Source organism: Manis pentadactyla, chromosome 4 (genome assembly GCF_030020395.1).
Source record: "Manis pentadactyla isolate mManPen7 chromosome 4, mManPen7.hap1, whole genome shotgun sequence".
Taxonomy (NCBI): domain Eukaryota; kingdom Metazoa; phylum Chordata; class Mammalia; order Pholidota; family Manidae; genus Manis; species Manis pentadactyla.
In genome coordinates, this window is record NC_080022.1 from 139,873,072 (window position 1) to 139,889,010 (window position 15,939).

A 15,939-nucleotide genomic window follows, 5' to 3' on the forward strand; every position below is an offset into this window, starting at 1 on the left:
GAAACCCTGGTGTTGGCCAATTTCCATGGTGTAAATACTTCCACCATGGTTACATGATGTAACCTCTGTGTCCCTAAACACAGAGCTGGGAAGAGATGCACACGACTGGCTCTGGCCATCCCAGCTGGGAGAACGGTGGGCAGGGAGAAAGTAGCTTTGCTAATCCATTCCCACTACCCGGTCTGATCTTTCCTGTGACCAACAGCCCATAGTTCAATATAAACTGAGTAAAGAACTAGAATTTATGCACGAAAAATATTTACTATTTAAAGGATTACTATTACTATTTAAAGGATTTGCAGGCCTTTCTGTGTGGAGTAGTCCCCCTTACAGATTTTTGCCACATCCAGACTGATTCACATTCGATGTGATCACTGTATTCAGGCTGTTTAAGAACCTAGTGCAGGGCTCCTGTGCTTGGAGGGGGGGCAAAAGGATCCCTGGTGAGAAACCATAGGATATAGTGACCAGTGTGCATTTGTGGTGCTCACCTGCCTGGCCTTCTGATAAATGACCCCAAATTTGAATGTGTTGTTCACATCATGTTCATCATAGGACACAATCATCTGGGAGGCCTGGAGAATGCGCAGAGAGAAAAATTAAATTATTTATTAACTTGGAGGCAAACAAGGAAGCAAATGGAAGGGGAAGCACCCATTTCAGTGGTGAACATGCCTCCCCTCTCCGTCCTGCCCCGCCAATATGAGACACCCACACATGTGGAGGAAAAGAAAGGGTGAAGTCAAGCAGATGGTCAGGATCGGCTCCAAGAGTCTCACTTAGTTCCCCCAGGAGGGGCCACATCTGGGTCATCCATCCCATTCCCATCGGACATGCCTGGGCACACAGGGAGACCAGCAGGACTCAGGGAACTGACTTCACCCCAGCGTCTTATCTGTGGTGTAAAAAGTGAAGCCAGTAGCCCAGTACTGGTCAGCGAGGACGGTGCTAGCTTTAATCCCACCTCTACTCAGCAGTATGATTTGAGCATGGCACTGCTCCTGCCCAGATTCCAATCCCCCTTATCCATAAAAGGAGAGGTCTCTCAGGAGACCCCTCTAAGGAAGGACATACCTTAATACAATACGCAAAGAAAAAAAAAGAAAGAAAACCTGACCACTGATTCTATCCCATTGTCTTTTGTGCTTCAACAGTTGGTTTATCCAGGGGTCAGAGACACTAAATTCTAATTTTGAATCCGCTGCTTTTACCTATGTAGCTTGAGTGAGCCACTTAACTTCTGTGGGCCTCGGTTTCCTCATCTGTTAAATGGAGATGTGTGGTCATGAAGATTCACTAAGACCAGGCACACGATGGGCTAAGCACAGCGCAGCAACCAAGGGCACCATCATCCTAGGTGACCCTCCAGAAAGATCAGGGCTGAACTAGTTTGTTAAGAAAGAAAAGATTGGAGTGCTACTGGGGTATCCTCTGCAATTAAAAAGGAGGGATCTGACCACAGGTTATGCAACAGGGAGAACAAACCCGGCACAACCTGCTGGCAGGAATATGTGGCCCATGTCAGGCTGCCACCATTACATGTGTCTGCTCCCCTCCAACCCTGGCAGAGCACCGCTGTCCCTCCTGGGATGAGTCAAAGGCACGGGGCAGTGGCCCGCAAGGGAAGAGGTACCCGGCCATGGAGACCTTCCAAAGAACATCCTAAACTCGGAATTTTAAACACACACACACACACACACACACACACACACACACACACACACACACACACATCTCAGCCAGATTAACATCTCCGCCGTGCTAAACAGTCCTTCAAATATAGAAAACATGAAAATACAGCTGCTCTTCCATTATTACCAGAGCCAGAGGCTTTCTAGGCTATGGAGAGAACTATGCAAATGAGCGTCACTGGGCTCCCCCAGTGGATATGATTTGACAACAAAAATTGCCAAACTCATAGTTAAAGTGGGCCTTTATGACAGGGTTTTCATGTTTGGTTAAACCTCACTCATTCAGCTTTAATCACGAAGGGGAGGGCAGTGAGAATGACAGACAACACTCCATGGAGTGCAGCATATTACTGGTAAGTGCCTAAAGGGGCTCAAAGGGCTAACCAGCCGGGGCTGGGCGAGGAAGGACTCTGGCACATGCTCTGTGCAGGAGAGAATGGCGCCATTAGCTCCGCCACTGCACAGGGATAAACAGAATGTCATGGCCAGTTGTAAACATTCCAGGCACTTGTTCCAGGGGCTTCTGGGGGTCCCAGCCAGGACAGGGCCTCTCTTCCCCACCAAACATTTCCTTTAATGGCTCCTAGTGGTCAGAGTTGGGGCTCAGAAAATGGACTAAACCAGGTCCCCAACAGGCCTCAGCTGCCAGTGTGGCCCCACAAAAACCCAGAAGCACAGGCCAGCTTGCATTTTCCCTCTCTCCAGACCCCACTGGCTCAGTGCACTGGGTCTTCCTGTGGCCAGTTTAAAGCAATTCTGAGTGACTGAAGTCCTGTCAGGCCATAACTGTTCTTGAGTGGGATTGTTGGTTTGCTTGGTTATTATTGCTCCTCTCCCCATATAACCCCACACCCGAACTGGGGTCGATCGAGATCAGGCCAATCCTACAGAAACCAATAGAGAACCAGCCAATTTATTAAGTAGGGCTGAGCAGGGGCTTGTAAAGCCTCAGCGCTGCAGTGACATTGGCAGTGGACAGCCGAGGTCTGGCCTTTTATTTCTTAGTGGGGTTCTGCTCTCTGCCCCCCTCACCCCTCCATGAAGGCAGACCAGCAGACCCATCTACACAAGCCCCCAGCTAGGTAGAATCACTCCCTACCCCAGAACTGGCCTCAGGGAGGTATGACGGGGTAAGGTGGAGAAGCTACAACATCATTACACCTCTGCTGCCTCCACAACACTCAGGACCAATTCACGGGGGCAGCAGTGCAGAGACCCAGGCATGGCCAAGGATGGATTTCAGTGGACCAGTCTGTGAAGGTTTGGGCAGGGAGAGACGGAGACATGGAGGTCTACTGGAGACCCGGACAAAACCCCACCAAGATGCAAACAAATCCCCACAAAGCCACAGGTATGCCAATCTGTACCATGCTGCAGAACCCTGGGGAAGGGGGAGAGGTAAAGATCCTCACCTTGGGGTACAGGACAGGGTTGAATTTCAGCCCTACTGCATCATCACAGAAAGCCTAAGCAAGGAGAGAGAAACACAGTTCACGAACCATGGCCAGGGAGAGCATGGGCTAAAGAAGACCCCTTCTCCCAGGGTACAGTTTTTACCTTTGCAATCTGAGGGACACTGGGCAACTTGCTCAGTCCAGCCAAGGGGATCCGCTCATGCACCGTCTTCACTCTGGACCTGCACACGTGGGTGAGGGTAAGAAAAGAATGTTCCCAAGAAAGAGAGTCAATCAGGAAGGTAGCTGAGATTATGCCAGACCATAGGTACACTTGCTTCGTGTCTCCCCAGGGTCAGCTGCTTCATTTCACCCAACCCACACACTGGGAGCCACTCTGAAATGGTGGGGAAAAAGGAATCTTCTTTAGGTATCCCAGGGAAGGTGGATACTTAAAGAACCTGCTAGGTAGAGCTGTCTGCAACTGAGATGCAGGAAATGCAGTCACCTTCAAGTTCACTGTTATTCTTATGGTTTGTTTGTGGGGCTTTTGTATTCTCCCAAAGAACTGGGCACAGCTTCTGGACATACTTGGATTCTCACAAGCAGTTAAACCTTTATGAGAAGAAAATCCAGTATTTGAAAATCTGGATTTACTCAAAATATAAATGGGATGAAAGCTGCTTTATAAAGGGATTCACCAGAAGACTAAATTTAGCCTGTTCTCCTGATTCATTCAGCACATTATGAAAGTGTTGAATTTTACTGAATGCTTTTCTGCATCTGCTGAGATAATCATATGGTTTTTAATCCGTTAACCTGCTAGATTACATGTCTGTGGAGCCATCTTTTCATTCCACGGGTAAAACTCCACTCGTTTATGATGTATTATTCTTTTCATACACTGCTGAATTTAACTTGTTAAAATTTAGAGGTTCACGATTATGTTCAGTAGCAACACTGACCTATTTTTCTTATTTTCTTATACTTTCCTTGTCAGGTTTTGCTACCAAGGTGTTATTCCAGCCTCAGAAAACTGTTGGGAAGCTTCTCATCCTTTGATATAGTTTGTATACCATGGGGATTTTCTGTTCCTCAAAGGTTTTCTAAGACTCTAAGATCTCTGGGCCTGCTGTGCTTTGTGGGAGGGTACCTTTAGCTACCAATTCAGTAGTCTTTAATGGTGACTATTTAGGTTTTTTTCTCCTTATTGAGTCAATTTTGGTAATTTTTACCTCTAAAATTATCCATCAAATGCACTGATATAAAGTTGGTTTTGGTATTCTTTTAGGACTTGCTCTCTACCTTCCCTAATTGCTGTTAATACTGCTTTCCTTAATCAGTCCTTGATGGGAAGTAATCTATTTCATTCATCTTTTCAAAGAGATAGCTTTTGGTTTAACTGTCTTTGTTCTTTTTTATTTTTGCTCTCTACTTCACTAGCTTGTTCTTATGTTTTTATTTCCTTCCTTCTATTTTTTTTCTACACTATTCTTTTTCTAACTTCCTGACTTGCATACTTACACAGTTCATCTTCTTTTTTACAAATGCTTGTAAAACTATATATCTTTCTCTAAGTACCACTTTAACTGTATCCCACACATTGACAGGTAGTATTTTCATTGTCGTTTAGTCCTAATATTTTGTCAGTTCTTCTGTGATTCCTCCTTTAGCCCATGAGTTATTTAAAGGGCTTTCTTTTCTTTGTTGTTTTATTTCCAAATGAATGAGTTTTTCCCTTCCATATTGCAATTGTTGATTTCTAATTTAATTTTCTTATATTCAGGGAGCATAATCCATATGATATTGCTTATTTGCAATTTGTTGACTTAATACATATACTTTTTTTCCCCATCTTCCACATGGGCTTGAAAAGAATGTGTTTTTGTTGTTCTTGAGTTCTGGAATGTGTGTTACGAGATCAAGTTTGTTAAGTGTATTGTTCAAAACTGCATCCTCAATTGTTTGTCTGGTTGGTCTATCAGTATCTGAGAGATGTTATTGAAATCCACCACTGTAACTGAGGATTTGTGTACTTCTTATATTCCTATCCGTTTTTACCTTTTTAAATTCAAGACTGTTACTAACTGCAAGTTCATGACTGTTAGATGTTCTGGGTGGACTGTTCTCTTTATCATCATGTAGGCTAAGGCCTCTGAAGGGTCCAGTAAAGGGCATCTTTCCCTGCCCAGGCTAAGAACAAATTCAGACATTAAAAAAAAGTTAAGAGTAAGGCACCGGAAGGCAAAAGTAGTACTTTGTTACTGAAAAAGACCCCAGAACAAAGCCTGCAGATTACTGTGAAGATGAAACGGGCCTTCTAACTAAACCCCAGAATTACCTACCCAGTGACAGGCAGTGCTGGGCAGGGGCAAGCCTCTCCTCGTGGGGTCTGCTCAGATGGACTTACAGCACCGGGGTGACAGGCAACGCCCCAGGGTGGCCAGCTGCCAAGAGGGAAAGGGGGAAGCACAGGGCTACATACGTCAAGTTCTTGCTTCCAAATTCACCTATCAGAGAGGGCAAAGGGAGCATGGGTGCCCACAGAAGTACTGCCTCCACTCAACAGGAACTCCCATCAAGAGTGGGGAAGTATTTCCAAGTTACGAAGCCACACTCTCTTTACCCCCAGCTAATGCCCTCTTCCTGAAATTATCTTTTATCTGATATTAATGTTGCTACACCAACTTTCTTGGTTACTATTTTCCTAGCATAACTTTTTCCATTTCTTTATTTTAAATATTTCCACATTGTTTTTCTTTAGCTACATCTCTTATAAGGAGAATATATTTTTAGCCCAATCTGATACTCTGACATTTTCATAGGCTAACTTAATATATTTATACTTACTGTGTTTCCTATTACCCTGTGTTTCCTTTCCTTTTTTCCCCTCCTTTCCTGTCTTCAGTTTAAATAGGTTTTTTTTAATTCTCTTTTTATCCTTCTGCTAGCTTAAGTGCTATAGGTTGTATTTCTAAACTTCCAATACATATATTTATATATTTTTCCAACAAACTCTAAACTTACTTGCTATCTCTCTCCTCAGAAGGGAAGGGAGAACAATTAACTACTGAACTCTTCCCTGCCCACTGTCCTTCGTACTTTGTTTATGAATTTAGTTCAAGCTTCCTCTTAAACACAGAAAAAACTACTTTTTTCCAGTCAGTAATTAAATCATCAGCATATTGACCTATTTCTTGCCACTTTTTAATTGCATCTTTTCCTTGGGTTTCTCTTTTCTTCTGGCTGAAGTAATTATTTCCAGGGAGAGTCTCTTCATTTTTTTATGTCTCAAAACAGTTTTATTTTGTCTTTGTGGATAGTTTTTCTGGGTATAGAATTTTAGGCTAAAAGTGTTCTTGCTTGCCTACTTCCAACATCTTAAAGGTACTGTCTTATTGTCCCATGACAAAGAAGTATGCTCTCAGCCTGGTTGTCATTACTTCAGAGATAATCTGTCTTTATCCTTAGGCAGGTTTAAATTTTTCTTTATCTTTGATGTTCTAATGTTTTACTTACTTTTTTCCAGTCAGTAATTAAATCATCAGCATATTGACCTATTTCTTGCCACTTTTTAATTGCATCTTTGTCTAGAAGTATTGTTTTAAAATTGTGCTCAACACCATAGGGTGTACTTTCTTAATTCTGAAACATTCCCAGCCATTATCTCTTTGGATATTTCTTCCCCACGGGCTCTCTATTCTTCCCTCTGGAATTCCTTTAACATAAATGCTGAGACCCCTCAGTCTATTACCCACATACCTTATCTTCTTTCTCATATACTGTATCATTGTATCTGTGCTGTGTTCTGGGTGAATTATTCAAGACTATCTTCCAATTAACAGATTTGCTCTTTGACTCTGAACAGATTATATTAGACTAGATTTTATCTCATGTATTGGAAATTTCAGCAATTTTATTTCTAATAATTTCAATCATTTTCTTTTTTATACCCATGTGTACCCATTCTTGATTCATTTCATTTATTTAATAAATCATAATTTATTTCCCTTTTATAGATGTTATTCATTCTTTATCTTTTTAGGATCTTAAATATAGTTAAATCATTTCAAAACTATAACATTATTGGCATTTCATCAGCAATAAATCTATCTATTATTTGTTGGTGGTTTTGGCTGGCCTGCTTAATGTCAATTTTCCCCAGGGCTTTTGGAATTTTTCTCTATCTTCAGTGCAAGCACCCTGGTTTAGCTCCCATCAGGGCTGTTGGTTCACACAGCTGTGGGGGCACCATTCCTGCTATGCAGCCTATTGGCCTGTATAATCAGCAGTGATAGTCACCCGACTCCTCACAGCAGCCTCTTGACTCCTCTGCCTGCTTCTGGCCTTGCCTTCCCTCCAAGCCATTCTCCTTACCTTAGCCAGTGATCACTCTACAATGCAACTCTGATCATGATACTCCCTTTCCAGGAGCTCTCCTATTGCTAACAGGATAAAATCCAAGTTCCTAGACACAGCCCATACGTGATTTAGCCTTTACTTACCTCTCCAGCACACACTCTAACTTGCACATGCTCAGACATATATACACTCAGATACTCACTCCACATTCAAGTTCTTTTGGACTTCTCTCAGCTCCCCGTACCATCAATACTTGGATCATCCTCACTAGACTAGAATAATCCATGTCCATAAGAAGGAGATGAGTAAGAATGAGAGTATCTGACATGCACTGAATGCTCTCTATATCCAGGTAATAAAATAAGAGCTTATTCCTCACATCATTCCTACCCCTAGAGAAAGTTTGGTACATATGAAGCCTTGGTTAAACAGTGAATAAATGGATTTCCTATTAACCATTTTTGCATTCCTAAAGTAACTCTTTCTTGAGTATAGTGAATTATTCTGTTAATAGACTGGATTTGAATTGCTGGAATTGGTACTTTGTTTAGAATCTTTACTTCTTGATTCACAAGGAATATTGGTACCAGTTACTTCTTGTTTTTCTTTCTTTCTTTTTAAATTTTATTGGTCTGCTATTTTTCATGACTCTTTTAAGCACTGTTAAATTAATTGAGCAGCTTTCCATATTTTTCTTTTCTCTGGAACTTAAATAGCATGAAACCTGTCCCTTAGAAGTTTAAAATAACCACCTGCAAACCGAGATGTAGACTTTTAGAGAGTTCTTTGAGAACTTCTTCAGTTCATCCCACAGTTATTGATCTGGTCAGGTCTTTTAACTTGTGTTAAATTTGGTAATGCATACTTTCTTAGAAAGCCATCTGTTTCAAATAAACTTTCCAATATGATAGCATGGGTTGAATATAGTATCTATTATAATCTATTAGCAATTGTTTAATCTTGTTCACATCTGTAGTTCTTTTTTAATAACAAATATTACGGATTTTTATTTTCTCTTTTTATCTGTATTTGACCAGCTAGATAGTTACCTACTTTGTTGTCTTGTTCCCCCAAAAGAATTGTATCTTTTTCTAGGTTATAAATGAATCTGTAGCCTAGATTTATTCATCAAGTCTCATGTTCTTTTTATTTCTAATTTATTTGTTTTGACTTTAATCTTTGTTAATTCCTTTCTCTTATTTTCTTCAGGTGATAATATTGATAATAATAGCAGCTATCATTGTTGAATAGCTACAACACATCAGGCTCTGTCACATGACAAGCATTCAGTAATTTTAAGGTGGGTTTTACCATCACCATTTCACAGATGAAGAAACTGAGGCACAGACAGGTTACTAACAACAGTAACAACCTGCAAATATTATTCTTTCTTATTTAATAAGAAACTATTTAAGGCAATTAATTTCCTCCTAAGTACAGCTTTGGACACAACCCATAAGTTTTTATATGTAATATTATTAATGTTATTATTTTATAAATATTCAAAAACTTTAGGTTTGATTTCCTCTTTGGCCCAATAGTATTTATAGGAAAGTGTTGAGATTGTTTATTTCTAAGTGGCTAAGTGGGTTTTTTAAACATCACTTTGTTATTCATTTATAGTTTTATTGTGAAATTGTAAGCAAATATATCCAGCAAAGTATCTGCTTTTTTACATTTATTTAGATTTATTTTATGGTATCAAAGGCTGGTTCCTAAATCTACCTGCTATCAAGAATTATCTGCAAGATTTTTTAAAATAGAAATTTGAACTGACAGTTCAATTTTTTAAAAAGGGAGCAAAGCTTTTGAACAGACAGTTCATAGAAAATAATTACATGTGGTCTTTAAATATATGAAAAAATACCCAACATCATTCAACAAAATGATTGTAAATTTAAACTATACTAAAATGCCATTTTTACCTAACAGAATGGCAAAGATTCAAATATTTGAATAAACATTCTGTTGTAGAGGCTTTGGAACAATGAACACTCTGATACATTACTGATGAAAGTTCAAATTAATACAGCTCCTACAGAACACAACTTGGCAATATCTATTGAAATACAAATGCTTTTATGTTTTGACCTATCTCACTTCTGAGAAATTATTTTAATCTATACAAATTGATATCTGCACAAGGTTTTTCACTGTAACATTATTTGTGATACCAAAAGACTAACAATGGCATTAGGGCATCTGTTAAATAAGTTATTTCACATACATGGAATGGAATATATGCAGCAGTAAAAGGAATTAAGCTCTTTATATATTAATATGAACAGAACTCTAGACACATTAAGAGAAGCAAGTTATAAAACAGTATGTTCTCTAAAATGCTGTAGAAATCAGGAAACAGAAATACATTTTATTATTTATGTCTTTTTATATCTTACATATTTATATTCAAATATGTAAATGTACGTTTAAATTTTTGTTTTTTAAATGGTTGGCATCTTAAAGTCTGGGTGCTATTTTGTTTTTTCACTTTGCTTTGTTTTAAAGTTTTAAGATGATTCTGTTGTAGCAGATCCACAGAAAAACACTGATCTACCTTATAATCAATATGTGTAAATATTCCACTGGCACTTGAAAAGAAGCAGAAATCTGTTAGAGGGTCAAAGTTTGAGAGCTACATATAGATACAGATATAGACAAAAATAGAAAATTGACATAAAAAATATTGAGATTATCAATATCCTCTCATTTTCTATCCTCTTTGATCTGTCAAGTGATGTTAAAATCCACTATACTTGTATTCTATAAATCCCTCCATATTTTAATCACATATATGTGTATACTATAATACATACTATTAAGAATAAAAGGGTTTACAAGATATCTTCATTGCAGATTTTATCTTTCATGAATAGACAATTAGCCTTCTTTATCAAACTGATTGCTTTTTTACCTTGAATTCTACTTTTCCATATTAATATAGCAACTGTGATTTCTTTTTGTATTTTATTGTTATAACTTTTTCATAACACTTCTTTTTAAATATACTGAGTTACCATCTTTAATAAAATATAGATCCACTGGTTGGTTGATTTGTGGGGGTTTTTTGGAGGGATGACTCAACTGAGATTCTTTGCTATTTAAAAGTGGAATTTAACTCATATTTACTGTATATCATGTATATCTTTATCTTACATGCTTATATTTAAACATATATTATAATTATACATTATACATACATATAATAGAAGTACTCAGACTTACTTCTAATATACTTACTTATTTATGATTCCTTTATTTTCTGTTTTTTCTATATGTGTATGTTCTCTCCATCTTCCTTTACTATTTGGAACATTTCATTCTACCAGTAATTTTATATCCACAGAACATTACATTTTCATCAGAATAAGTCCAGCTATTAGGTTCCTTTCATTGATCTTTTTCTGATACTGAGTGAGTCATTTTGATCTTTAAACTGAAGTCTTTAATCAGCTTAAGAACATCAATTATCCACATGTTTAATTCCTGCTTACTAGTCTCCAAATTCATTATAATTTTGCTCATCATTTTAGAGATGCTGTATTTTCCTTTGAATTACATGAGAGCTTCTTCAGCTTGTCTTCAATATTACTAATTGGGTTTTCCATGAAGTAGATTTTGCTCTTCACTGCTTCTAATACCATTTAAAAAAAAATTGAGGGGCCATTTTTCCTTGTCTTACAGTAGTTCCTTAACTAGCAACTTTTTCATCTCATTCTATGGCCTTATTTTATCTTCTTTCTTTCATACAGTTAATTATTTTTAGAAGTTTGCTGAAAATACAAATTTAATAGCTATCTAAATTTTATTTGTAAATCATTTTCAAAATTCAGTTATTTCCGTATCTTCTAAATGCCAGGTTATACTTTTTTAAGATATAGACTCTCTTCTTTCACCAACCTGTCAGGTTTTTCTTCTCCTTTGTTATATTCAAATTTGGAAAAGAAGAAATGTACTCAACTATGCTATTTGTTTCCAAATTGTGGATAGATTCTTCTTGGCTATTCTCATAGCACACACAGCGGCAGTAAGAATATTCTTCTCAGAGTTTAGGCTGGAGAGCTGGCTGTTACAAGACATTAAGTAAATAATCCAGAAGCCTACAGGGAATGAGGAAGAAGCTGGGACAGGAGTCACTGCCAGCAGGAGAATTTCACCTCTGCATAATTTCTTCTTTGTGTCTGGTAAAGCTGCTAAAGCCATGGGGTCAATTATTTTATGTCTGGTTTTCAATTTGGCCTGGCCATCCCTCCAAGTACATGATGTAGATGTCCAACTTCCTAGCTGACACATGGCTTCTCTCCACCGTCCCACTCACTGACATTCCATTTGGGAGAGCCACATTTGAGCTTGACATTAGGTACCCTAAGGCACTGATTTCAAATGCTGCTGAACTCAAAACAATAAAATGGTTCCATGCAGAAAGACTCCTGATTGTTCCAGGGCTAACCCTCACTTCTAAAGAGCACAGAATCTCCCATTTCATACATTTCTTTCTAAGGAAGGGGAACTGTGATTCAACTCTCAACATCACCTACACTGTAGTCCTATCTGCCCCACAGATTACCACACACAAAAAAAAATCATCGAAGTGTGTATTCCCAGCATCCTTCTCTAGTTTTCAGTCCTGATGGCAGCATTACAGATAGGATATAGTATTAGAAAAAGTGTGTTAGAGCCTTGTATGCAGTCATCATCTAACTCAGAAATCCTACCCAATCTGGGTCTGAGTTTTATTAAGAAAGCAAGTAATTTTCTTTAGAGATTCACCTAGCTTAAAATCTTATTTGGAACTGTGGATCCAGGTATTACTTCCTCAAAAAATTGGCTCTAGTGGTTTAATTGACTCTTCCTTGCCTTGCAAACATGATTTCTGGCCAGTGAACCTCAGTAAAGAAAATTGCTTCCTTTCTTAATAAAAAGCAAATGAAGATTGGATGGGTGCTGACAACTTCCTGGTGCCCTCCCCTCAAACCCCCAGCAAACTTCTCCCATAGCTTCTATGTGTCCCTGTTCCCTCCCATATTCATTTCAAAATTGGGACAGAAAAAAAATACCTTCAAGGACTTCCAATTAGACTGAACAAATATGAAGTGGGAGCCTTGGCAGGTTCACAGCACTCTAAGCACCAGCACTTGGCCTTCACACTTGGCCTTCCTGGCTTCTTTACCAGCCCACCAGGGACAGAGATAAATAAGACCCAGACTCTCTGTGTTCCCATAGCATCTTGTGCACATCGCTAAAATAGTGCCTGTGACACATATTAAAATCCTCTGTTTGTCTCTCCCTCTAGACCATCAGTCTTTAGAGAACAGGGACCACGACTTGGTCATCATTGCATACCCAGCACCTATCACACATGCCTCCTGGTATAAAGGAGGTTTTACACAGCATGTTAGTCGAAAACAGAAACCAGTTCCACTTCCTGCCCTTGAAGAGGTCATCATCCAGAGAGAGGTGCCCTGGCTTAGCTGTAAATCAATGCTCCTGTTATGACAATCATTCCATCCCGGGGAACCCAGCGCACAGATGCTTTGGGATCTGTGTTCCCTGACAGGGTGCACACCAAAGGCAGTGTTCTGTCAAACCCGCTCGCAGGATGATCTGGCGTTATCTCGGCAGAATAAGCTATCTCTACTCTTTCTTCCCGTCATCTTCCTCAGAGCTACGGTCCCCAAGAAGCAGGTCGGGATATGGTCTAGGTGACCTTGAGACCAGATACCACTCTGACTCCAGCAACCAGCCAGGTGGCATAAACACCTGGGCTCCCTGCCTGGCAACCTGGACGTGGCCCCAGGATTCTAGCTGTTCCCCCCAGCACGCCCAGACCAGACTGGTCGGACTGGTATTTCTGGGTCCTGGCCACTAGAGGCGTGGCCTCCAAACGTGCAGGAGCCCCACCTGAGAATGATCCGAAGGTACTCAATGCCCTCTGCCTCCTCACACTTGATGGACAGAAGCAAGTTCCCCAAACTGCTGCCAGTACAGTAGAAATTTAGATGATCCTAGGCACAGAAATTAGGTGTTAGTGGGGAGGAGGGGAAATCCAGACATGGCCCCCCAAACCTCTCCCTTCACCAGGAAAGAGAGCCCCCATGCTACTGCTGTGGCCACCACTGACGGCAAGTAGGGGAAAGAGAGGAGGAGAGGAGGGGAGGCGGAGGATGGCAGCAATGGGTTCCACCTGCCCAGTCCTCAGGACGCTGGGCGCTGATGCCCATCATCTCCTTTGATCCTGACTGCTTTATGAGAGTGAGAATCACACTTCACAGACCTGTAAACCAGTGTTCAGGCACGTGAACTAACTGTCCAGAGACACACAACTAGTAAGAGCCAGATCCAGGACTCATACCCACATCTGTCCTGACTGAAGCTCAAATTCTTCACCAGATACTGAATCCTCACTTCCTTGCTCCCCAGTTCAGACTCCATGTGGGAATAAAGCTGGGAGGAACCCTGGCACCCCTGCCCAAGGGGAGCTGGGAAGTGCTCTGGTGGGGGGGTGGCCCCCAGGCTCAGGGAGCCCACCCCAGACCTGCCCTATCAGGGTGGGGAGCTGGAATCGATTTTTTAACAAGTTCGGGTGTGGGGGGCGTTCTGCTGCAGCTCCTCCCTTTGAGACCCTGTAAAGCTGCCTTCAGCTGGAGATTTCTGTTGTCTGCTTTGGGGGCTTCCAGAACCTGGCAAGGCTGAAAGGCACAATATATTTAAAGAAATAAGACTTTGTCACTTCTCAGCGGCTCACAGCACATCGTCCACTACAAGGACCTGGGGGACCTGCTTAAGTGAGTACAGGAGAGATCTGCACTATTCAGAAGGAAGTGGAGACTTCCGAGGTGTGAGAACATATTTTCTCCTTCCTCCCTCTTTCACGCCCGAGAGGCTACCCGTCCCATCACCTCCTCAAACAGTTGCTGGGATGAGCCTTCCTGACTTCTGCACTCTCCCTGTCCCCTGGCCAGCAGAGCCAGTCAGCCCTCTCCATTGAGGACAGAGGCAGACAGCAGGGAAGGGGGCAGTGCAGAGCGTTCCCGGTGCTTCCCCCACCGTCAGCTACTGCCGCCCAGGGCCCCTGGGCCTCACCTTCCCCAGGAAGTGCCTGCGGTAGGCCCTGGCTTCTCCCTTGCACTCAAGCCTGTAACCAAACGTGCTGGGGCTGAGGCTGTCCTCTTCCTCCTCCTCACAGATGCTGCTGCCCAGGGAGGTCGGGGTGCCCACGTTCTCCGGGTCCTCGATCCAATAGCCACCGAACTGGGGCAGGACGACCAGTGGGTATGGGCCCCCCTTCTCCACCACCTGGAGGCAGAGAGTGGATCTCACACTGCAGCCTGCCCTGAGTCTGCAGGGGGAGGGGCGTGATGCCAGTGGTGGTGTCTCCACCACCACCTCTGAACATCTCCAAGGGAGGGACCCCCATATCTGAGGCCAAAGGCAGTAACATGAACCCCTTCTCTAAGCCCCATGACATCTCCAGCTTCACCAACCCTGTGGCACCAGAGTTGCCAGCCTTGGATGGGCACCCCCAATTTAAACATGGAGAAACTGAGATCACAAAGGGAGAGATGGGAGAGTTGGGCCCTCAAGCCCCAGACCCCAAGTTCAGTCCCACGCAGGGCAGGGCAGGTACCATCACCATCATCACCAGAAGCTCCCCCAGCCTTGCCCAAGAGACAGGACCAGAGCAGGCCTCACAGCGGCCAGGGGCCCCTACCTCGTCAATGCTGGGGTACGGGATGTAGTCATCCTGCAAGACAAACCAGACAATGCCCCATCAGTGCCCCTAAAATGTGCAACTGTTTCCATTCCCCTCCCAGATCTGGGGAGGGGTGGGCTGGGGGCCTGGCAGGCTGTACCAGAGCTCTGGGAGCACAGACAGGAAGACCACCAGACAGGAGGGCAGCAGACAGGCAGCTCTAGGACCTGGCTTCTCGAATTCTTCCCCAAAATGACATAACCTGCATGTAGACCTGGCTGGCTGAAGACCGTACACAAAGGCGCTGACTTTACAGCCCTCCTACGCTACCTTCTAACTGAGGATGCCGCAGCAGGAAGACGACGACCCCGCCCAGTCCCCCACCACGCAAGGGGGCTGACCTCCAGGTGAGGAGCTGAACCCCTGGGCCTTGGAAATGGAAACTGAAGCTGAGAACTAATGGCCACTGGAGCCCAGAGCTCAGAGTCTGTCCCCCTAAAACACTGTATGTGGCTCATTTACAGGAGGGGGTGCAGAGGAGCCGGGCTGAGCCACCAGCCCTAGGCCTGGCCTGAGGCCCCCACCCTCGCCTGCTCTCAAGTTGCCCTAAAGGCAGAAAACCAGGGGCCCCCTTTGACACCCACTCTACATAAGCCAACAGGGGAACAGCCACTTAAGGGGCTCGCAGTGAAATCCAAATCAGAGGGTGTCAGACAGCAGACCCCAGCACGCCAGCTGCTCCCCTGCTGTCCTCTCAGCGGGGCTCCCTGGCTGGGGCTACCTGGCTCCCTCCTCTGCA

At 42.5% G+C, this 15,939-nt stretch overlaps 1 protein-coding gene across 9 annotated transcripts in view; it reads right to left on the reverse strand.

Annotated features, from left to right (window-relative positions):
• The window catches only part of RAP1GAP2 (RAP1 GTPase activating protein 2), a 210,913-nt gene that overhangs the window by 38,519 nt on the left and 156,455 nt on the right, over nucleotides 1-15,939 (reverse strand). For all 9 annotated transcript variants that reach the window (XM_057501042.1, XM_036906110.2, XM_036906109.2 and 6 more), the window contains 6 exons: nucleotides 15,159-15,191; nucleotides 14,531-14,743; nucleotides 13,349-13,452; nucleotides 3,249-3,327; nucleotides 3,104-3,157; nucleotides 492-575 (listed from right to left, as the gene is read on the reverse strand). In XM_057501042.1, coding sequence (XP_057357025.1) covers nucleotides 492-575; nucleotides 3,104-3,157; nucleotides 3,249-3,327; nucleotides 13,349-13,452; nucleotides 14,531-14,743; nucleotides 15,159-15,191 — 567 coding nt within the window. The remainder of the gene's footprint in view (nucleotides 1-491; nucleotides 576-3,103; nucleotides 3,158-3,248; nucleotides 3,328-13,348; nucleotides 13,453-14,530; nucleotides 14,744-15,158; nucleotides 15,192-15,939) is intronic.